At 52.5% G+C, this 21,153-nt stretch overlaps 8 protein-coding genes across 8 annotated transcripts; 4 read left to right on the top strand and 4 right to left on the bottom strand.

Annotated features, from left to right (window-relative positions):
* Window positions 1–404: 404 nt before the first annotated feature.
* On the bottom strand, window positions 405–2,511 carry N7474_009439 (ENTH domain-containing protein; the record flags this gene model as incomplete). Its single annotated transcript, XM_057200849.1, has 6 exons — window positions 405–1,287; window positions 1,332–1,687; window positions 1,757–1,838; window positions 1,889–1,968; window positions 2,068–2,099; window positions 2,196–2,511. 6 exons carry the CDS (start codon window positions 2,509–2,511, stop codon window positions 405–407), a joined length of 1,749 nt encoding a protein of 582 aa, XP_057048836.1.
* A 261-nt stretch (window positions 2,512–2,772) lies between these two features.
* N7474_009440 (putative Ras GTPase activating protein) lies at window positions 2,773–7,911 on the bottom strand (the record flags this gene model as incomplete). The annotated part of the gene is made up of 3 exons (XM_057200850.1): window positions 2,773–3,662; window positions 3,720–3,998; window positions 4,050–7,911. 3 exons carry the CDS (start codon window positions 7,909–7,911, stop codon window positions 2,773–2,775), a joined length of 5,031 nt encoding a protein of 1,676 aa, XP_057048837.1.
* Window positions 7,912–8,856: 945 nt separating this feature from the next.
* On the top strand, window positions 8,857–9,323 carry N7474_009441 (DUF952 domain-containing protein; the record flags this gene model as incomplete). The annotated part of the gene is made up of 2 exons (XM_057200851.1): window positions 8,857–9,147; window positions 9,207–9,323. 2 exons carry the CDS (start codon window positions 8,857–8,859, stop codon window positions 9,321–9,323), a joined length of 408 nt encoding a protein of 135 aa, XP_057048838.1.
* Window positions 9,324–9,401: 78 nt separating this feature from the next.
* Window positions 9,402–10,604, bottom strand: N7474_009442 (oxidoreductase, short-chain dehydrogenase/reductase family; the record flags this gene model as incomplete). Its single annotated transcript, XM_057200852.1, has 7 exons — window positions 9,402–9,439; window positions 9,498–9,652; window positions 9,702–9,845; window positions 9,895–10,059; window positions 10,107–10,307; window positions 10,358–10,477; window positions 10,534–10,604. 7 exons carry the CDS (start codon window positions 10,602–10,604, stop codon window positions 9,402–9,404), a joined length of 894 nt encoding a protein of 297 aa, XP_057048839.1.
* Window positions 10,605–11,352: 748 nt separating this feature from the next.
* N7474_009443 (putative IMP dehydrogenase) lies at window positions 11,353–13,247 on the top strand (the record flags this gene model as incomplete). The annotated part of the gene is made up of 3 exons (XM_057200853.1): window positions 11,353–11,542; window positions 11,601–11,909; window positions 12,106–13,247. 3 exons carry the CDS (start codon window positions 11,353–11,355, stop codon window positions 13,245–13,247), a joined length of 1,641 nt encoding a protein of 546 aa, XP_057048840.1.
* A 525-nt stretch (window positions 13,248–13,772) lies between these two features.
* Window positions 13,773–14,925, top strand: N7474_009444 (NUDIX hydrolase; the record flags this gene model as incomplete). The annotated part of the gene is made up of 3 exons (XM_057200854.1): window positions 13,773–13,837; window positions 13,910–14,262; window positions 14,318–14,925. 3 exons carry the CDS (start codon window positions 13,773–13,775, stop codon window positions 14,923–14,925), a joined length of 1,026 nt encoding a protein of 341 aa, XP_057048841.1.
* A 285-nt stretch (window positions 14,926–15,210) lies between these two features.
* On the top strand, window positions 15,211–15,751 carry rps21 (40S ribosomal protein eS21; the record flags this gene model as incomplete). Its single annotated transcript, XM_057200855.1, has 2 exons — window positions 15,211–15,242; window positions 15,517–15,751. The coding sequence occupies 2 exons, from the start codon at window positions 15,211–15,213 to the stop codon at window positions 15,749–15,751; spliced, it is 267 nt and encodes an 88-aa protein (XP_057048842.1).
* Window positions 15,752–16,485: 734 nt separating this feature from the next.
* On the bottom strand, window positions 16,486–18,104 carry N7474_009446 (phenylalanine--tRNA ligase subunit alpha; the record flags this gene model as incomplete). The annotated part of the gene is made up of 2 exons (XM_057200856.1): window positions 16,486–16,579; window positions 16,639–18,104. 2 exons carry the CDS (start codon window positions 18,102–18,104, stop codon window positions 16,486–16,488), a joined length of 1,560 nt encoding a protein of 519 aa, XP_057048843.1.
* Between the last annotated feature and the right edge of the window lie 3,049 nt (window positions 18,105–21,153).

The following is a 21,153-nucleotide window of genomic DNA, read 5'->3' on the forward strand; positions in this document are numbered from 1 at the left end:
ACCACCTACGCAGTAAAAAAAGAAAAGGAAAAAGGATCCGTGAATTCTTGCTAAAGGGTAAAGAAACGAGTAACAAAGAAATTTTTGGGTAAACTGCTCTCTCTGCTCAAGCGGTGACAAAACAAATTCCTTTAAAAGACACGCAAAGGGGGAGATAGATAAAGGAAACGGGGCAAAAAGGGCGACAACCCATGAGAAAGGAAAGCAGGAAAAAAGGCGACAACACAGCTCCGATAATGGAGTTGCCGCATGACTGTGATCGCCCTATATCGCAAGAAACAAAAAGATGTCTGTATTTCGATCAACCAAGTAAAAGAGAAAAGCTATTTCTCTTTCGTTGCCGCTCTGCTCTGCTTTACTTCGTTTGACTCCAATGTAATAGTGTGTAAGAGTAAGTGTGCAAACTATCCAAGAAGATCATCAAGACCAGAGCTACCAGTTGACTTCTGCTGCTGCTGGCCCATCGATGGAGTAGCAGCGCTGGAGGACTGCGCGGGCGCGCCCCAGATGCCGGCGCTGGCCTTCTCCTTCGCCATGCTGGCAAGGTTGGGGCCCTTGTTTCCGGTATTGGTCTTCTGGATGCCGGCGCTGGCGCTTGCGGTGGACCAGAGCGAGCCGAAGGCGTCACCGGCAGGCTTCGCGGCGGCGGGTTTGTTCGCTGTGGCGGACGGAGCTGCCGCCGTGGAGGAGGTAGATGACGGCGCGGCTTGAGGGAACTGGGGTTGCGAGGAGCTGGTGGTAGTGGCGATGGAGGTGAAGTAGTTGGGGGTTGCGGCTTGGTAACCCGACGGCTTGGGGGCCATGGGCTTCTGTTGCGGCGCGGTTTGCGACACGGGGGAAGTGATCGAGCCGGTCGACGGCGTCGGGGTGGCTGATGTGAAGCCGACCAAGCCATTGATGTTGGCACCCTGCGACGCGGAAACAGGCTGCGGGGCGACGAACTGTGTGCTGGAGGTTGTGCTGTGGGTGGCCGCTGGGGGCGGAATGGCGAACTGGTTTGACCCGGTGGCCTGCGAGGGGGCCGGCGTTGCGGACTGGAAGTCGTCGAAATCGTCGTCGTCGGCCGGGCTAGGGTCCAGCATGCTCAGAGTGCTGCTCGCGGGCTGCTTGCCTGCAGCGGTGGAGGCGGGCGCTGGGGGTTCGTCGTCACCAAAATCGAAGAGATCCGGTACTGGCTCTGGCTTCTTGGCCTCCTGCTTCGCGCGAGCAGGAGGGCTAGCTCCTGGCCGGCGCGCTGGAGAAGCGTCCGCCTCGTCGTACTCGTCGTACTCATCGAACCGGTTTTGTCTGCGCCCAGAGTCCTGGAAGTCAGAGGGGGTAGCCCCCCAAACCCTCCGCCATCTCCGTAAACACCTCCGCTGTATCCGCCGTATCCCATGCTGTCACTCCCAAAACCTCCATAACGGCCAGAGCCCATGCTGCTTCCGACGTTCATGCCGCCTTCAAACCCACTGAACTTGTTCCGGTTGGCGCGGGCCTTCTTCCTCTCGGTGCGGATCTGATCCACATCCCCTAGCAACTTCACCAGCTCCGAGGACCGATTGCGCACGTTGATACCCTGGTCCTTCCCATTCATATCAATGTAGTGGAATTGCCGGAGCATCCGCAGCAGGGACATGTGAGATCTCGCATCGTCGACGACCCGTTCTGATCCGTTTTTGACAAGGAATTCGAGAAGTTGAAGGCTCTGTTTTCAAAAACAAATCACTGTCAGCCGATATAGTTGCGAGTCGAAAGCCAGTCGTTCCTGACGAACCTTGTAGATCTGTCTCCATTCCTCTGCAGCCTTGTCGGTGAAACGCTTGTAGATGATCGGCATGATCTCGTTGAGCAGTTGGCTGCGATAAAGTCAGTCAATGCGATACCACTCAGTACCTAAACAACATACTAGTTGTGAGTTCCACTGGCAATCTCCTGCATCAAAGTGGTCGAAGCACCCCAAGGTTCATTGTTGGTAGCCTCCCGAACCTACGCGGCGAGTAAGCAAGCTGTCGTATTCTCCCCCAAACCAAGCCCCGTCGAAACTCATGACAGACAGTAGTGGTGAGTAATGAGAGTTAGACGAACCTTGGACTCCATCTCGGTATAATTCATGACAGCTATTCAACGAAGCGGTCAAGTCAGTACAACGATTGCAATACAAGGAGAAGCCGGAATAGACTCAATCGAAGCTCATTGAGAGAGACAAAACGTACCATTCTGCACCTTGCGGACACCCGCCTTGAGATCGTACAAGGTCAGGTTGCTAACCTGGCTCTTGAGGTTGTCGAAATCCATGACGAGGGGCGACTGAAGGAAGTCTAACGGAAACGGACGTAACTCGGAAAGACGAAGAAGCTCGCCAGGCGAGACAAGTGAGTAGAGCGCACCGGCGATCGAGGTCGAGGGCAGAGAGCAATCGAGGACGGTTCGATTGTCGCGAGATTCGGGCTGGAGGGGGAAGAAGTTCCAGCTGGCCTGGTTTCCACGCGCCACAGAGTCACGTGGCAGCCCCTGACATAACCCGGACATAGTTGGAATGGTCAGTCAGCCCTACGAGAGAATTTCCAACAAAGAAGAGAGAGAGATAAAGAGTTAATTGAATGCTGTGTACATATTTATCATTTCGGATGCCCATGGGAGTCCCGAACGCTATCGCTATCGACCTGGAAACAAAAATAAAGAAGAAAATACTCAAGGTATCTAAAACAAACAGGTAACCCCGACAAGAATATCCATAAGAATGCGGCCCCCCGAATTCGTCCTTCGTCATAGCCCATTGAGAAAAACCACTCATTCATTATAGAACTTCTTCATGATCAGATGCAAGAATAGGTTGACATTGACCCGCATATGCCCGTCGAAGAAGTCCATAAACTGCATGTTGTTGAACTGGGCCTGCAGCAAGTCGTCCAACGGCACCTGCGCGTTGGCGCCGGGGATCATCATGTTGCCACTGCTGCCGTCAATGGTAAACACGCCGACCTCGTTGCTGGAGATGGTCAAATCCACGCGATCCCACTGCCGCTCGGTGTAGCCCTTCCATGAAACCAGAACGCCGCGGTCGGCCAGGGTACGAGCAGAGTACTTGTAGGACCCGAATTTGAATACCTTGCCGGATTTCTGAAGTTCTCGCTGGTGATCCCACTGCTTGGTGAACGGCATCAGGAACCGCTTCTTTCCTTTCTTGTTCTGCAGCGTGATCATCGCCTGCTCAATGTAGTCGTTGTATGTCTTGAGCTGCTGTTCCAAGTAGGTGGCTTGATCGTTCAGGCGGGCCGAGGTCAATCGGGAACCCTCCAGTTCACGTTCCCGCTGGATTCTCCGGCGGTGTTTGGTGCGAATGTCAATGGCAATGGCGTTCAGGAGGTCCTGATAATAATTGTGACGATTGATCTTGCCAGTCTGCTCTAGGCGAAGGATATTCTCGAGTGCAGTGCGCTTGAGCTCTCCGTAGTCCATTGATCCAATGTCGACCAAAGTGCTGGCCTCAGAGTAGGCGCCCCGGCGAGGATTGTTGGTATGTAGCTCTTCTCGCACCAGCGTCCGCCACCTTTCTTCATCCTCCTCCGTTGGTGGCTTGACCATGATGTCCATCAGGTTGGTACCGGTCTGGACTCGGATAATGTAAAGAATGCATCTCTTCGTCTCCATAAACAACGCCTTCACCTCGGCTTCCGGATCTGTTTATCTGGTTAGATGGCCTGTGCAACAAAGCTGGCAACTCAGAAATCTCTTACCTTCGACTTGAGCCAGCTTCGGGTTCAAGGTGAGATTGATCTCGGTTGAGCTGACGCTCATCAATTCGTTCTCGTTGGATTTCACGTTGCCAAGATCACGCACGAGATCCTTGAGGAAATCATCGGGCTGTGGGCAAATGTAGCTGATCTCGGACGCAACAAGTTGATGAATTGAGAAGATGTCCGACATCTTGATGTACAAGGTAGGCTTGGCTTTGGCGTAAAGATCGTTGAATTCGTCAATGTCGAAATACGACTCTGCATCTTGCACCGCAATCACTGCGATGTGTTAGTTTCAGTCAAAGATTGAGAATGTAGAAAAGGACGTACTCTGACCCCAGATACGTCCGAGCCGTTGGATTGACTCCCCGATGTATTGATTCAAGGGCTGAAGGTATACATTTTCAGCACCAAAGAGCCTGCCCGAGGCAACCTGGGCGACAACCTTGGAAATTTCCCCAAGGTTTCTCTTCTGTTCCTGAGTCAAGCCCCGGTCGACAACGCCGTATCTCTCTGGCTCCAGGACTGCGGGCTGGAAGTAGTTCTTCCACACCCAGAACCCGACAGTCTGGAGAATAAACCCAGGATCTTCTTCTGAGAAACGTTGGGTCAAGCATTCGTACATCTGCTGAGCAAGATACCTGATTCCGAAAGGCATGCGGTATAGGAAGTCCTCCAGAGCCGCAAAGAATTGGTCGGCAACGTCACGGAGATCTTGCAAGTGTTGAATGAAAGTCGCTCTTGTTTCCGGGTCTCGGATCGCTTCTTCTCTGGGAATGTCGGGCTGCCGACGGCTCCGCTGACCAGTCCGGAGCTCCTCGTTGTTGATCGCGGAGCGATAAATCTGGATTGGGTCGCTTTCCAGATCAAGATCGCGGTTGTCGATAATAGACTCCTTGACCACGGGTCCCATGACGTCGCGCATAAATTTCCGGTCGCGCGGGGACTTCACATATGAGCCAAAGAGCTTATTCCAGAATGAGGTGCATCGCAAGAACTCCGGAATGGATGCAAAGCTCTCGATGTCTTCTTTGGCAGACCTTGCCAGAAGTTTGACAAGATAGTACTCCTCGCGCCTCTTCTGGGAGTATCCGAAGAGACCCATCATCAAGTGCCTGATTCGCTCGTATTCCTTGTCCGAGGTGTTGACTTCGCGAAGCCGCCGGAACAGCCTGGCCAGGTACTGTGACTGGGTCTGTAGGAGAAAGAAAAAGACTTGATACTGGTCTAACTTCTTCCGCGACGTCTTGTTCAAAGCCTTGAGATCATAGGGATCCTTGGAGGAGATCTCTGTGTTGGACAGCAGATTTCCAATGTGTCCACCAAAGTGCCTCTGGTGCTTGACGACTTCATCCAGAGTGATTTTGTTCTTGACGAGCAAGGCGATCTTGATGTCAAGCTGGCTGATGTATTGCTCCGCAAGTTCGTTTTGCCGCACTTGCTGGACAACCACTTTTCGCAGGCGTTCAAACTCAATCTCCTCGTCAAAGTCGAAATCGCTGTCATTGAGAAGATGGACAAAGCCTTTCACCGTTCCAACAGGGGGGTTCTTCCCGCTTGTCAGACTCTTGTAGGCTTGACCCTGGATTCGCCCACGGATAACGCTCTGCGCCTTGATGACTTTCTCCATGTTCTCCTTGTAATACCGGCGCTTCTCCTCAAAGCGATTTCGAACGATGTTACCCCGGATGCGTGCTTGAAGATCAATGATGGTGTCTTCTTGATCTTCAAGATCGGTCAGCGTTTGACAGATCTGAACCCGAAGGATCATAGCTCGGGCCAGGGCTTGTAATTGAACAACTTCATCTTCGTTGTCCTCGAGGCGAGACAAAATGCTGCCGACATCAATGCGTAGGATTGCTGCTCTAGCAAGCGATTGAAGATCGACAACCAAGTGCTCCTGCTTCTTCAAGGCCTCTCTTTGAGCCCTCAAACGCCTCCGCTGGATCACTCCCCGAGCCTTGGATTGCAAATCCAAAACGGAATCTTCCGCCTTAAGCAATGAGCGGCGCTGCGAATCCAGGAATTGCCTCAAGGCAGTGCCTCTGAGGATGCCATGGAACTCAGTTACTGCTGATTGATGCTGGGCCAGCTGAGCACGGAGAGCTGACGTCTCTCGTCTCACAACTGCAGCTCGAGCCTTAGCTTGCAAAGCAATCAGCCCATCCTGTGTTTTTGCAATGGAGTCTAACAGCTTTGAATGGCGGTTGCGCGCTGCCAGTGCCCTAGCACTCGATTGAAGGGCTGTTATTCGGCGAGATTCATCGTGAAGTGAAGCTTTCATCTGAGACAGGCGTTGACGGGCCATCGTCCCCCGCAACACAGCCTGAAGCAGTTTGACTGGGTTATTGGCTTCCTCCACCTCCTCGAATTGCTCGGTCATCTGCTTCCGTTGCAAAGCACCTCTCAAGGCAGCCTGGAACCGCTTGATGCCATGTTCCTCGCGTCGCGCGCGACTAATGAGCACGTTGGTCTGCGCTCGAGCTTTGCAGCCACGAATCAGGCTCTGTAAGATGAGAACATCACCTTCTTGGGCCTTGCGCCACTTCTTGTCGCCTCGCTGACGGTGTCGCACAAGGAATCCCCGGCTACTCGCCTGTAGATTGACCGCAAATTGGAGCATGCTGAGTCGGTACTGGCTGATCTGACGGGCCCAATCACCGCGCAACCGACTTTGCAAATCAATCAACAGAGGTTCAAAGTCCCAGAGATCGTTCATGGTGTTTCCGAGTCGCAGCCGGAGCATCGCTCCTCTAATCTGAGATTGTAAATCACAGATTGATGCTTCATTTTCATGCATTTCTCGATCAATTCGTTCTTCCTCTGTCTCAACCAGCTCGGGCTCTGCACCAAAGTTCGCCGCCATGCCGGCAAAACTAGGCATGCTGACACCTGCTTTGTCGAGACCTTTCTGGGTTTTCTCGAGCTCATGGTGCTCAAACTCCAGCTGTCCGACGAGGTTGCCCATGCGAAAGTCTAAGAGCCCGTTCTTAAATAACAGCCAGGAGAGTGCGTGGATACAATGAATGACTTTGGGCAGGTTCTTCTTCTCGTACAGGTCGATCAGTTCGAATCGGAAAAGCTCGGGTAACTCGACCTCGTCAAGGAAGCGGAAGAACAAGGCAATGTTGTCCGAATGGCGAAATTGTAGTTTGGGGTTATGGAATATTCGAAGTGTTCGATCGGGATACATGGCTTGCACGACCTCTGCCAGAGTCACGCCATCTCGTAGCGCTTCTTCCAGTTGAACGATAGGCGGGATTTGCTTCTGGATCACCCCTTCAATCCACTCCTTGGCCTCTCCAATGTGGCACAGATATTCATAGGCTTGCAAGAACTGTCGTTGCTGGTCCATCCAGTTACCGGCGGCCCACGAGGAGGCATTGGGTTTGCGAGGGGAGGTGGAGCCACTGGTCGCGGCTGTTGAATCAGCGCGCTTCAGACGGCGTCGTCCTTGCAGGCCCACCACGGAAGGGGTGGTTGTTTGCAACGTGAATTCATCACTTTCACCCGACTGTGCAATCTTGGACAGAGTCCTGAGGTGGCGTGTCGACGATTTCTGGAAGGTCTCTAGTTCCGGTGCCGAGAGCGCGGTGGTGAGTTGCGGCGGATGGGGACTGTTGGACTGTTGCGTCTTCTGAGGCGAGTGTGGGCGTGAGGATCCCCGGTCAGGAGACCAGTGATGAGGCGAAGCCGTGTGTGGAGGCGTTTGAGGCTCGTAGGCATTTACTCTGTGGCGAGGCGACTGATTTTCCTGGAGGTGAATCTGACGCGTCTCGGGGGTGGTGGGTCGATTTTCCTTCCAGGGTTGCGATTCATCGATGGTGTGGCTTCGAGAGTGTAAAGAGCTCGGTTTCTCGCGCGCGCCATTGGGCGCTTGCTGCAGCGGTCGCAGGGACCGACGAATATTCTCGTACGCTGCGCCCGCGTTCGACCGACCTCCTCGTTCCGGGATGGGATCGGGTGGGGGTCCCATGATGCTTGCTTCACTCTTTCCCCTATAGTGACCGAGGTTGCTCTGGATCGATGCAGTTGACGAGACGGTGCTGGTCCGACTCGGCGCAAACGAACTGGACGCGAGGGAGTAAATGGAGGAGTTAGTGGATGCTGTCGACCCATGGCGCAGCGGGCTGGACGACTCTGTCGAGAAGTCTGTCTGCGCTCGCCTGAAGGAGGGGACGTGGCTTGACATCACTGGGAGCGTCGCGACAGGAATGCGATAACCGATGAAGGAGTGGCTTGCTCGATTAACCACATCCCTGCTTCAACGAGCAGAAGCTGTGGGTGGGGGATGTGTTCAGGGCCAGGTATTGTCCCAGCTCGCGACAAAAAGACGATTTGGGGTGTTGACGGAATGTGGGAATCAAGGGAGCGCCCTGCAGTGCTCTCGCAACGCGAGGGATGGAAGGGAAAGTTAGGTTGGATGTGTGTTTGGTGTAATGTGGTGGGTTGTGTTGCAGTAGCGATGGTAGAGTGTTGGAGCAAAGAGGCGCAAGAAGCTTGAGCCACCCAGTCTGTGTCGGTGTTAGTGTTGACTGACGGTGGGGGACAGTGCGACCAACGCCAACCGGTAAACAAATCTCTAGATCGGGACTAGTGCCGTCAGGTGATGCTGTCGCGTCGATCACATCGGTAGTCACGTGCTTGGTCTGGTTTTCCTTGTTTTTCCCCTCGAGAATAATCCCATCTGCAAGCATGATTGGAGATTTTCCCTCCAGGATGGGACAATGTCGGTCTGTAGGCAGCAGATATCAGTGATGATTGTGGCAATTGTGATCATTCATCAATGATGAGTAAATTTAGAGTAGCTGATGAAAGCTTATCTCTTGCAGAACTCCCGACCAAAGATATATCGCAACCACAACTAGGAGATTCCAAGCACGATGCAGATATTCCAAAATGCCCCACATCCAGTATTCTGTAATTGTAGTCATGGGGGACATAGTAGCCCAATCGCCGATTGAACCGGTAGCGAACCCCGCCTCTCTCACTAACAAGTTACTCCAAAGTCATCCCTGGATGGAGGAAGCACACATCGCTGACAAAACACCCTCTCTCTTCCTCGCCTCTCCATCATCCCCGCCAGTCTCCCCCATCGATCTGTATACTCTGATTCCCTCCCGCTGACCAATTAAAGATGGCTCTCGTCGATTCCGAGCCCCGGTACATCTACAAAATCATCCCCTCCACCTCGCCCGTCCGGGAACCGCTGCCCGAATGCCTCCCCGTGAGCGACCTCGACAAGACATCGGGCTTCATCCACCTCTCCATGGCACATCAAGTCCCCAACACCCTCAAGTTCTTCTTCAAAGACGAGCCGCTCGTGTACGTCCTGCGCATCGATTATACGGCGGTGGCTCAGGATGTGCGGTGGGAGTCTCCAGATGGCAAGGTGTGCGGGCCGCGGCCGGGGGAGGGATTGTTTCCGGTAAGGCATAACCTAGCATGCTCGCAACGGAGTTAAAATACTGAAGCCCCCAATTAAAGCATTTGTACAACGGGTTGAGGTTGGGAAGAGACCAGGTCGAGAGTATCGCTATTTGGCAGAATGACGGCGGATGGGATAAAGCATTGAATGGGGCAAAACCATGGCTCGTGTATTGACCTTTTCTTCTAATTATTCTTTTTCTTCCTCCTTCCTGAAGTTCAGGCCGGCTGAAGAGATAACGCTACTACTTCTATCTAGTCTCCAAGGGGATGACAATGCATAATCTGTCCGTCTATTCAGACATGAGCATTGTTGTTTTCTTCCATGGGCTATTTTGGGAGAGCACTTACACCACAAGGTAGATTCTGGACTCGCCAGAAAGATAAAACTGGTGGCCACCTCGCTGGGTTCACCGGGTCGACCCAGCGCTGTCTTCGTGCCCCATCCCTCCATTTCCTTGGCATCTCGAGTATCCACTTGGATGGGCGTGTAGACGGCACCAGGGCTGCGCATCCATCAGTTTTCATAGATCAAAAGAGAAAAGCATGACTGACGCCACTGCATTGACTCGAATGCCCTTGGGGATCAATTGTACTGCCAGCGACCTAGTGAAGCCGACGACAGCACCTTTCGTCGCGGAGTAGTCCACCATGCTGCCTGATCCACGGAAGGTCACGACGGAGGAGGTGTTGATAATGCTGATGCTCGTGTCAGCTGGGACTGTGATTCTGTGACCAAAGCCCATACCTATCGCCTCGGAACATATGTGGTAGAGCATATTTCGTCAACGCCATCATCTGGATGATGTTGGACCGGAAGATATCCTCGACTTCATCCAGGTCGATGTCCACAAAGTTCTTGCACATGTTCTGTTCAGATGCATTGTTGATCAGGACGTTGATATGGCCGAAGCTAGTTCTAGAGTCAGAAAGATCAACAGCAGGATTGGACCCAAGAACTTTTGGACATGTCGCTTGACTGCCTGGCAGCAAAAAGCACGATCCCTCAAGTCCCCTGCAATAAGATGGCAAGATCGCCCCTCCTTCTCAATCACACTCTTGGTGTATTCTGCATCCTCTTGCTCCTTGGGTAGATGGACGATGCTGACGTCCGCGCCCTCTCTTGCCATTAAAATGGCTACTGATCGACCAATTCCAGAACTAACGATGTGCTATTAGCCGGTGAATGTTTATCCATGACGAACACTTACTCTCCTCCCGTGAGGAGGACTTTCTTGTCCTTCAGCTTGCCCGATCCGACATATTCGTTGAATTGGCCTTTGGATTCCAGCTTGGTCGACTCGCTAGGCGGACGCATATCCTTCTCCAGCCTGACAGGTCATCAGAATAGTTCCCAGGGGCCGAAAAGTACATATGTGGTTCTTACCCTGGCTTGGGCTGACTCTGTACCGACCTCGGGGCCTTGAAGGTGCCGTGTTCGCCCATAGGAGACGCCATCTTGAACGGTATAAGGATCAAGTTATTGATAGAAAATTTAGAATGGTGAGATGACTATTTCAAGAGACACATGGCTATATTTCTGCTTATATCTAGTGAATTGGTTTATGATCATTGTGTCGTCATGCTGGTGCAAAGCCGCGCGGGACGAGGAGCCGAAAAAGACACAGTAGAAGCCTATTGGCAGCCATTTTCTTTCCAGAATCACACCGTTCAGTCGACTCGGGCAGCATTTTATACTTATGACCAATGGTTCTGATGAGGAAGGAGCAGCGGTCGTTCTTAGTAACCCTAGGAGACCATCCTGTTCCTCCACTGCGGTCAGGGTCACATCTAGATAAGTAGGTGTCCCGCGGGTTATCATGCCTTCCGAGAGTCGGTGCATGAGACACTTTATCTATTATTGCAGACTACAAGTGAACTACTAACTATGCGGGTCTAGTTAACTCTCTCTCAGCCCTCATCTAAAACCGTGACTAAGCTAACACGCCCACTTATCTGCTATCAACCAATCATAGCCCTCTCCGGTGAAAAACCAAGTGCACTAACCCCAAAGCAGCCAAGCTCCCCGCCGGGCACGGAAGGAAACCAAAACTGCCATGCTCGCACGACTTTTTTTCTTCTTCTTTCTTTTCTTTGGGAAAGCCCGTCTTTCTCCATCAACAGAAGGTTTCCCTGGCCCTGTTGATTATCCTCGAGCCCTCCATTTCATCTCTCTGGATTCCCCTATCCTTTCGTTTTATAAATAATGCCCATTTCCAACGGCGACGCTGCTCCCGGTTCCGCTATGAAGGCTGAGATTCAGGACTACACCAAGGCCTTGGAGGTCCTGGAGACGTACCCCTCCCGCGATGGTCTGGATGTCGATACCCTCATCGACTCCGACAAGCACGGTGCCTTGACCTACAATGACTTCCTGGTCCTGCCTGGTTACATCGGTAAGACCCCTCCATCGTTTTGTTTAGCGATCCGTCGTGCTCACATCTTCCCTCTCAGGCTTCCCTGCCTCCGATGTCACTCTGGACACCCCGGTCACCAAGCGCATCTCGCTGAAGGTCCCTCTTCTGTCTTCGCCCATGGACACGGTCACTGAGCACAACATGGCCATCCACATGGCTCTGCTCGGTGGTCTGGGTGTCATCCACCACAACTGCTCTCCTGAGGACCAGGCCGAGATGGTCCGTAAGGTTAAGCGTTACGAGAACGGCTTCATCCTTGACCCAGTCGTTCTCTCGCCCAAGGCCACCGTCGGTGAGGCCAAGGAGCTCAAGGCCAAGTGGGGCTTTGGTGGTTTCCCTGTCACTGGTGAGTTACCAACCTTTTTTTTTCTGGAGTCGTTGCTTGCATGATGTTTTCCATCTTTTTTCAAAATAACTTTCGTTCCACTGCAGCAACGAAAGTTGCATTGTAGAGAACCAGATTTTATCTGAGCAAGTTTGGGTTTTGTGTCATTTGTCACATTGGGGTTGATTTCACCAGAATGCTAACCTAGCATTTACAGAGGACGGATCCCTTCGCTCCAAGCTGATTGGTATGGTTACCTCCCGGGACATTCAGTTCCACCCCAACAACGAGGACCCGGTGACTGCCATCATGGCCACCGACCTCGTCACCGCTCCTGCTGGCACCACCCTGTCCGAGGCCAACGACGTCCTCCGGCAGTCCAAGAAGGGCAAGCTGCCCATTGTGGATACCAATGGCAACCTTGTCTCGCTGCTCTCCCGCTCCGACCTGATGAAGAACCTTTACTACCCTCTGGCCTCGAAGCTCCCTCACTCCAAGCAGCTGATCTGTTCTGCTGCCATCGGCACCCGTGAGGAGGACAAGCACCGCCTCAAGCTGCTCGTTGAGGCTGGTCTGGACATCGTCAACCTGGACAGCAGCCAGGGTAACAGCGTGTTCCAGATTGAGATGATCAAGTACGTCAAGAAGACCTACCCCGAGATCGACGTTATCGCCGGCAACGTCGTCACGCGGGAGCAGGCCGCCGCCTTGATTGCTGCCGGTGCCGATGGCCTGAGAATTGGCATGGGCAGCGGTAGCGCTTGTATCACCCAGGAGGTGATGGCTTGCGGTCGTCCCCAGGCCGCTGCCGTCCGCAGCGTCTCGTCCTTCGCTGCTCGCTTCGGCGTCCCCTGTATCGCCGACGGCGGTATCCAGAACGTCGGCCATATCGTTAAGGGTCTGGCGATGGGTGCCAGCACCGTCATGATGGGCGGTCTCCTTGCCGGTACCACCGAATCCCCCGGCGAGTACTACGTCAGCAACGAGGGCCAGCTCGTCAAGGCCTACCGTGGCATGGGCAGTATCGCCGCCATGGAGGACAAGAAGGCCGGCGGCAGCGCCAAGGACAGCAAGGCCAGCAACGCCGGTACCGCTCGCTACTTCTCCGAGAAGGCCAGCGTGCTGGTCGCCCAGGGTGTGGCCGGCTCCGTGCTGGACCGTGGCTCCGTCACCAAGTTCATCCCCTACCTTGTTGCCGGTGTCCAGCACTCCCTGCAGGAAATTGGTACCAAGAGCGTGGCCGACCTCCACGACGCCGTCAACAACGGCATTGTCCGCTTTGAAATGAGAAGCGCCAGCGCCATGGCCGAGGGTAACGTCCACGACCTGCACAGCTACGACAAGAAGCTTTACGCGTAAGAGCTAAGTTTGTATTGTGTTTCTGTGAATATGTTTCTCGGGAGCCCGGGATCTCCCTCGCATGAAGATACGCGGCCTTGGAAATAAAAAAAGGGGGGATATTATGATAGGATAGGAGTTACGAGCGTTACGCAATCAATCAATCAATTCTGGCTATGAATTCATTTAATCTCTCAAGAAATGTAGTTGTAGTCGATATGCTGTCGAGCACATGGTTCGGCTAAGCCGGCGCGGCAGAGGCGGGGGGGATTCTTAGCCTAGGCTGTTTGTCGGCTGGGCCAAGGGGACGGATCTATGGCCCTGCCACAGCTTCGTGGTCAAGTCATGCCCGGCCTGTTTCATCACCACGCGCTTGTTTGCAGTCGCCGGATCGTATTCACAGTAGACGTGTTCTCTCGAGTGACTGTGTCTCGTCATTCCTTGCATCACTGGCCATCTCAGCGCTCCACAACCATCGGACCGATCTGCCCGCGGAGAACGTATTCCACAGGCTCAGAACCAGGTCCAACACCTCAAACCTCCACAATGCCGCGCGCAAAAAGCGATGGCGCCGCGAAGAAGTCGCCCGCAGTGCCGCGTCCCAGTTCGAGGTTTGTCGTTGGCGTCATCATTGAGATACTTTGCGATATATCATGAGCAAGTAACAGCTAACTTGTGCCCAGTGTGATCCTCGTCTCCCCCAAAAACGAGATTCTGCTCCTTCACCGGGTGCAGACATCCAGCTCTTTTGCATCTGCCCATGTGTTTCCGGGCGGTAACCTGTCCAGCCAGGATGGAGAATGCCCGCCTCCTGAGGCCCGGACGCGGCACGATGATGCTCCTTGCTACCGACGTGCTGCGATCCGGGAACTCTTCGAGGAGAGCGGTGTTCTCCTCGCCAAAGATGCAGGGTCGGGGAAGATGATCGCTGTCAACGAGGAGGCGAGAGAAAAGGGCCGGCGCCTCATTCATCAGAATAAGATTAGCTTTGCGGAGTGGTTGAAGCAGCAAAACTCGGCTGCTGTGCCGGATATCGGTTTGTGCTTTCGCGGCGTTTCTTTACAGAATGCCGTTGCTAATGCCCTATACAGATAAATTGATTCCATTCACTCATTGGGTGACCCCACCCAACGTGCCGAAACGGTATACCACGCAAATGTACCTCTACTTCATGCCCCTGCCCGTCAACGTGGACGAAAGCCTACTCAAGCAACTGCCCTCCGAAGGTGAACGCGACGAACTGCAAATCCCCACCTCAGACGGCGGCGTCGAGGTAACAGAAGCGCAATTCCTGCCCGCCTCGGAATGGCTCCGACGCGCACGCAGCGCGGAGATCATTCTCTACCCACCGCAGTTTCTGCTCCTGCACCTGGTCTCGGAGTTTCTAGATCAGGAGCCTCGGGCGAATACTTCCGTCGAGGAAATGGAGAAGCGCCGCACGGCGCTGGTTGACTTTGTGCATTCGGGCTCGCCGCCTTGGACAGATAAGTTCATCTCGCCGAAGATGATCACTATGACGGAGGATGGACGCTCCGTTCTGGGGCTAGATGATTCTGGACTTGAACTTAAGGGGTTGGGGAAGCAGGGCGAGTCCGAGAGGGTTGTTACGGTGCGGTTTACGAAGGGGAGTGTTAGAGAGGTGAATGTGGGCTGGAGGAAGGAGGTGTTGCGCGAGGAGCGGGAGAAGAGTAATTTGTAGATGCTCTAGATTTTCTGTCTATCATTAGCGAGATAATCTACTGTAAATATGGCCAATACATGTCTATATCGGAGAAATACTTGGAAATGGTGGAGCACTATTGCCACGGCCTAATATAGGGTTTATCGTAAGGCCACTCACTCCCGCTATCGCTACCGCCAGCCCTCGACAAAGATCACATGACCCACACAAATCCATTTCCAGTCGGATTTTCATGTTCAGCGAAACCCTCCACCTCCAACCTCACCGTCGCCCAAACCCTCTAACACCCCCCAACCCGCCAAAATGGAGAACGAGAAGGGAGAGATCGTCGATCTGTACGTTTTCCCTGCTCCTTTTTCGCTGCGATCGAAATCTCTGTGTCGCTCCGTGTGTCCTGGAAATCCTCCCCCGTTGTCCGTCCGACACTCCAGCAATCTCTTCGTCGCACCAGGCCGGACTGCAAACCACAGCGCAACAAATACCGACAAAATCAATCCTTGCGATCTGTCTTGCGAGCAACCGGAGTTGTTTTTCAGGACACAATCGGGACATTGAAGAGAGACATCGAAAATTCAACTCGAACACAAACTAACCAATTCCCACTCATAGCTACGTCCCCCGCAAGTGCAGCGCCACCAACCGCATCATCAAGGCCAACGACCACGCCTCGGTCCAGCTGTCCGTCGGCAAGGTCGACGAGAACGGCCGCTACACCGGCGAGAACCAGACCTACGCCCTCTGCGGCTTCATCCGCGCCCGCGGCGAGAGCGACGACTCGTTCAACCGTCTCGCTCAGCGTGATGGCTACCTGAAGAACGTGTGGTCTGCCAGCTCCCAGCGGTAAATGTTTTATCTTTTTACCCTGTGGTGTCGGTGTTAGATGGTTGATGTGATGGTGAGTTGATAACCAGCTCCCTAGATGAGTTCCCGGACTAACGTTTTTTTTTATTGGATAGACGAATGTGACTCGATGGTCGCGTTCAGGGAGTTGGGATTTTTAAAGTGAAAAAAACAATTGGGACAGAGGGATACATCCAGTCCCTTCTTGGTCTCGTTTTTTTAACTTCTGTTCTCCTACTTTCCTCTATCTATCGAAATGAAAATCGAATGGACGACTTCAAAACCAAAAATAAACACTGGGGCCAGAATACCGGTCCTCTTTTCTTATTTTCTGCATATCGGCACATCAAGGCTTCCTCACCCAAAGTAGACTCGAGAAGACACTCCGTTTTCTCCGATGTCAACTTATCTTCCATGAGCGAGGAGGTAGAAACGTAACTTGCCGAATATTAAGTCCCCGCCTTCTGATGAGCCACTGTTGCAGAGATTCATGCACTGGGGCACAGATACGGGTGGGACATTTCTGCCACTAGTACTACTGTTGTAGAAGCTGCATAGATCTAGTGCATGTTCTTCATTTCTCCTCGTCGATCATTGATATGCAATCCCGTCGTCTCCTACATGAACTCGTAAACATGCAGAAACCCTGGCGTGATAAAACTCCAGAACCTCCGCAAGCAAGACAGAACAAGAAACAGAAATTTTTTCTCTATAAAGTGACCCCCCAATTGCACAGATTCAATTCTTTTCCAGACGAACGGCAGGGTTGCTTTCGATGAAGTTGAGATCGACCTTGTGGCCGAGGAGCTCACGGATATTGTTCACGCCGTACCTGTGAAACCAACGTGTTAGTACGGGACACGATAGTATAGCAGATAAAAGAGAACATACTTAATCATAGTCGGTCTCTCCAAACTCAGACCCCAGCCGTAGACTTGCATGTTCTTCGGCAGGCCCATTGACTCCAGCATCTCTGGTCGGAACATACCACTGTTACCGATCTCCACCCATTTACCCAGACCCTCGTGGTAGCCGAAGATCTCCATGCTCGGCTCGGTGTACGGGTTGTATGCGGGCTTGAAGCGCAGCTGATGGATGCCCATCTTGGCGAAGAAGACTTCCATGAATCCAATCAGACCACCGAGCGTCAGCCCAAAGTCCGCAATCACACCCTCGATCTGGTGGAACTCTGCCAGATGGGTAGCGTCGACGGCCTCATTCCGGAAGACACGGTCAATACTGAAGAAACGCGCCGGCCGCGGGTTGGCAGCCAGCTTGTGCAGCACGTACGACGAGACGGAGGTGGTGTGCGTGCGGAGCACCAGGCGTAGGGACTCCTCCGCGCTCCAGGGATAGCGGTACCCGATAGACCCGAATTTACCGTGCTCGTGCACTTCCCGCACGTTGTCCCAGTACTTTTTATAGTCGAGCGGCGCGTCTGTCGTTGCTTTGGAGGCGGGCTGGGTCGACTTGGGGCGGTGGGGGTCGTCGAGAGGATCTTCACGCGGAGGGTCTGAGGTGGCCGGGTCGGCGATGTAGAAAGTATCCTGGAGGTCGCGGGCGGGATGTTGCTGCGGCACGAACAGCGCATCGAAATTCCAGAAGCCGGTCTCGACATAGCGGTTGGTCGGCATCTCCTCGAAGCCCATCTCGAAGAAGATATTACGGAATTCCTGCCGCACCTTGTTCAGCGGGTGGAAAGCACCTGCCGGGGTGACGGCACCCTTGGCGTTGAAGTTGTAGGGCTTGAAGGTCGCCGTCTTCCATGAGCCGTTGGCCAACATCTCGGGAGTCAAGTCGGTCTCCTCCTTGACCATTTCCCGGGCGTACTTGGGCCCCTTGGAGACCTTGTAGGTGATGACCTTTTGAAGAGTGATTAGCTTCCTCCGCTTGAGATCCGTGATGGCTTTGGCGTCGTCGAGGGTCTGGGTGCGTTGGATGGTGAGCAGCTGCTGTTGCGTCTCGTCGACGATTTTGTCGGTGGTTGCGCGCAACAGGTCCTTGTCCTTCTTGATCCAGCCGCGCTTGAAGGCATTGCCCTGGCCAACCTTGGCGTTATCCTTACCCACCACTGCGGGCAATTCGGTGATCTTCAATCCGTCCATGGCGGCGAGAACGGCCGCGAAGACCTTGGCCTCGTGAGAGCCATTGGTCACAATCTCCTGGCCCTCCGGAGTGAGAACAAAAATTTCCTTGTCATTGGTCTCGTACTGGACCATCTGCCGCGAGGCTAGACGGTCCAGCGCACTTTTGACGATTGCTGAGGGGGTGGAGGGGAAGAGTTCGGTGGAGGGAATGGGCGCATCGGACGCGGACAGAGCGTCCAGGACGTGGGTTGTCATGTCATCGGACGCCATGGTTGCAGCCGTTGCCTGCGTGCTGTGGCGACGAGGGCTGGGGGAGAGAGAGAGTCGGAGAGATGCTGGTGGATGCCGGTCGTGGAAATTGTGACTCTACAAAGAAGGTGGCTCGGCGGATCATAGGGACCAAATGTGCATTTCCATTGACTGTGCCCGCGGATGTCATCTGTTTGTTTCTCATCACCTTCCATTTATATTGGGGGTTCTTTTCAAGAATAGCAATGTTGGCCTCGTAAGACCGGATTGTCGAATTGATGCTGAGACAGCCGATAATCTGTCTCTTGTTTGTAGTGGCCTTACCCGTCCTCGATATTGTCTATTTGTATCGACAACTTCAATAACTCTGCATTTCTATGGGCTGTTGGATGTAACAAATCCAGTAGTTATTGCATCTACTCTATGTTTGATTGTTCAAGTCAAGTGTAATGCAGACCCTATAAAATATGGAATGCATCCTGTTCTCTTGCAAGAATTGTCAATGCCACATCAAGCCTACGTTAGGGAAGAGGTCACTGAATAGTACGAGCCTCAAAGCTTTGCGAGTTTGTCTGACCCTCGTGTACCCAAAGCGCAGGATTCTCCCCGATCTCTTCTCATCTCACCTGTCAAGTCTTCTTTGATTGTTACATGAGAACCGTTGACAAGGTCTAAAAGGTTACAGTTGGACTAGAACACCCGCAGGCAGCAAACATCATATCAAAGCAGAGCTATGGAACATTGCATTGCATCTCGCCAATCTCGATGTTGTTTGCGTCTCCCTAGAAAACTCGTATTGAGACATCACTATAAAGAACTCGCTCTAGAGAGAAGTCGTCGATGTCTGGACTTGGCTGGCTACGCAGCTGGAGGCGAGAGTAATCAAATGAGAAGAAAATTTAGCCCGGATATCGCCTACATGTCAAGTCATGACAAGTATGACCACCGGGTGATATTTTGGAGTGAGACAAGCTTGTAAACCATACCACTCAACAAAAAGCCATATGCCATACAATATAGTGCATTAAGTATAAAGGAGAGTCTGTGGCATTGTTGAAGGACAGTATTCGTTGCCTATCATTCTCTTCAAGTATAGCTCGAGCAGTTACTCCGCCATGAAGTTTTCAGTACACTATGGAATTTGGGCTCTCGGAGCGCTTTCACTCCCTCCGACGGTCGACTCTGCGGTTCTCATTCAGCCTACCATCATGATCAATGCCGCTGGTATCCATGTCTGTGGCTCCCTGCTGGAGAGACTTGCGAAGGTCACTAGTTCTCAAGAGGAGCTGAAGATTCAAGACCAGATCTACGTTTCTTGCACTCTAGACCATTATACTCTCGGACAAGTTTGTGGTAAGCTCCTTCTCCTGCCCAAACCCAGGGAACCTAGTCCTGACTGTAGCAATGTACCGAAGCTGGCGTTACTTGTACGGTATATCTTGAAGAGCTTTTCTTTGTATGTCCGTAAATAGCTGTACTACCAGGCAAGCAACTCTTAGGATGTAAGCCGAGTAGTATTGCTATTTCAATTGTTTGCGATTCTTGGCAATTTAAGTACCTTACCAATACCTTGCAATGATAGTCGTGTTCTCTTGTGTTTCTGTAACAGAATGCATAGCAATGCCATCTACATGTTTTACAAATATGTCCCACCTCCTTGCACAATGTATATTATCGCTCTGGGTGAACTTGCCGAGAGTTTAAAGCCACTACCCTGGCCAGCATGTGAAGCAGCATATGTACCGAAGGCACCGCTTAATGCAATGGAGAAGGTGAAATAGGTCAAGCCCAGTCGGGCAACCAAAGGCAAACGTCTAAACTCTGCAAGTGGGATCTTTTTCATATCCAGTCATATTCTTGGGTACCATTTCCATCCGACACAAGTCTCGAGGAAGTAACCACAGCCTTAAACTCATGTCTTGGCTTGATGTCGGGTTATACAATTACTTCAAATATTTCACAATGCTACCCAAACATAAACTGAATTGCACAGTTGAGCCCATTCAAGTACAACCCGCCTGCGCTATAAGAAGTTCAATATCTGCCTTTGTCTGTTCGTGAAGAAGACAGTACTATCAGGCTCCTAATATTCTGTGATATACATCAATCTTGTTCAGTTCGAAAGAAAAAACAGATCTGTCAATATGAAGTTCCAATCGTGGCTGGGAACCCTTCTCTTCGTCGCTGCTTCTGCGAATTCCATGGCACTTCAGGGAAGCCAACTCGAGCCTCTGATCAAAGTGCTCAGCTCGCATATCTTGAACGATCCCCTCGCGGATCCCAATATCTCTTGCAACGTGACCTATACCTTCGTACTTGGTAAGTTGCTATCGTCCACGAAAGGGCCATATGAAAGACCCTTGCTAATCTGGAAATCAGGCACGACTGGGCCCCCATACTCCATCGATCTAGCGACGTTAGATATTCATAACTGCACTTTCAGCTCGCCCTGAGCGGATAAGAACTCGAAGATCTCGTGTTGGGTACTGGGTTTCAACACTCTCACTCGCCGAGTTTGGGGAGGTAGTGGTTCCCTGATGGAAGCTCTATGATGTGACGATTGTGGGCACTATTCAACATATGCTCGAAAGGAAGCAATGGAAAGAGTTCTCAGAGCTCAAAGCTGCCGATTCCGCACTTCGTAGATTGTAGAGACCGTCCTCCATCAGATCTCCCGCTCTGCGAACCGTGTAGCTACAGCCCTAACCTCTTCCTGTGTATCGAATGATCCCTCTTGCCGTCTAGGCATTGCGTTCTCTTCAACTCTCTTAAGGTCCTAGTCTATTATTCGGTCTAGGGTTAGATAATAAGTCCGTCCGTCCGTGAAATCACAAGTAATAATCCGAAGGAACAACTAAAATCCCCGCAAAAATCGATCGGTGCTTACCTAACGGCCTCCTTTCTTCGCGGTGAACCATCATCCATGAGTGATTTCACTTGGTTTTCATTCTTCTACTTTCTCATCCCCTGCGTCCTCCCCCGATGTCGCCATAAGTGGCCCGCCCGATCATTTGTGTCTGGATCCCGACTAGCCGGTACGTGTGTCTGTTTCTTACCTGCCCGCCTGATA

Source organism: Penicillium riverlandense (genome assembly GCF_028828495.1).
Source record: "Penicillium riverlandense strain IBT 135883 chromosome Unknown utg000008l_segment0_segment0, whole genome shotgun sequence".
Classification (NCBI taxonomy): domain Eukaryota; kingdom Fungi; phylum Ascomycota; class Eurotiomycetes; order Eurotiales; family Aspergillaceae; genus Penicillium; species Penicillium riverlandense.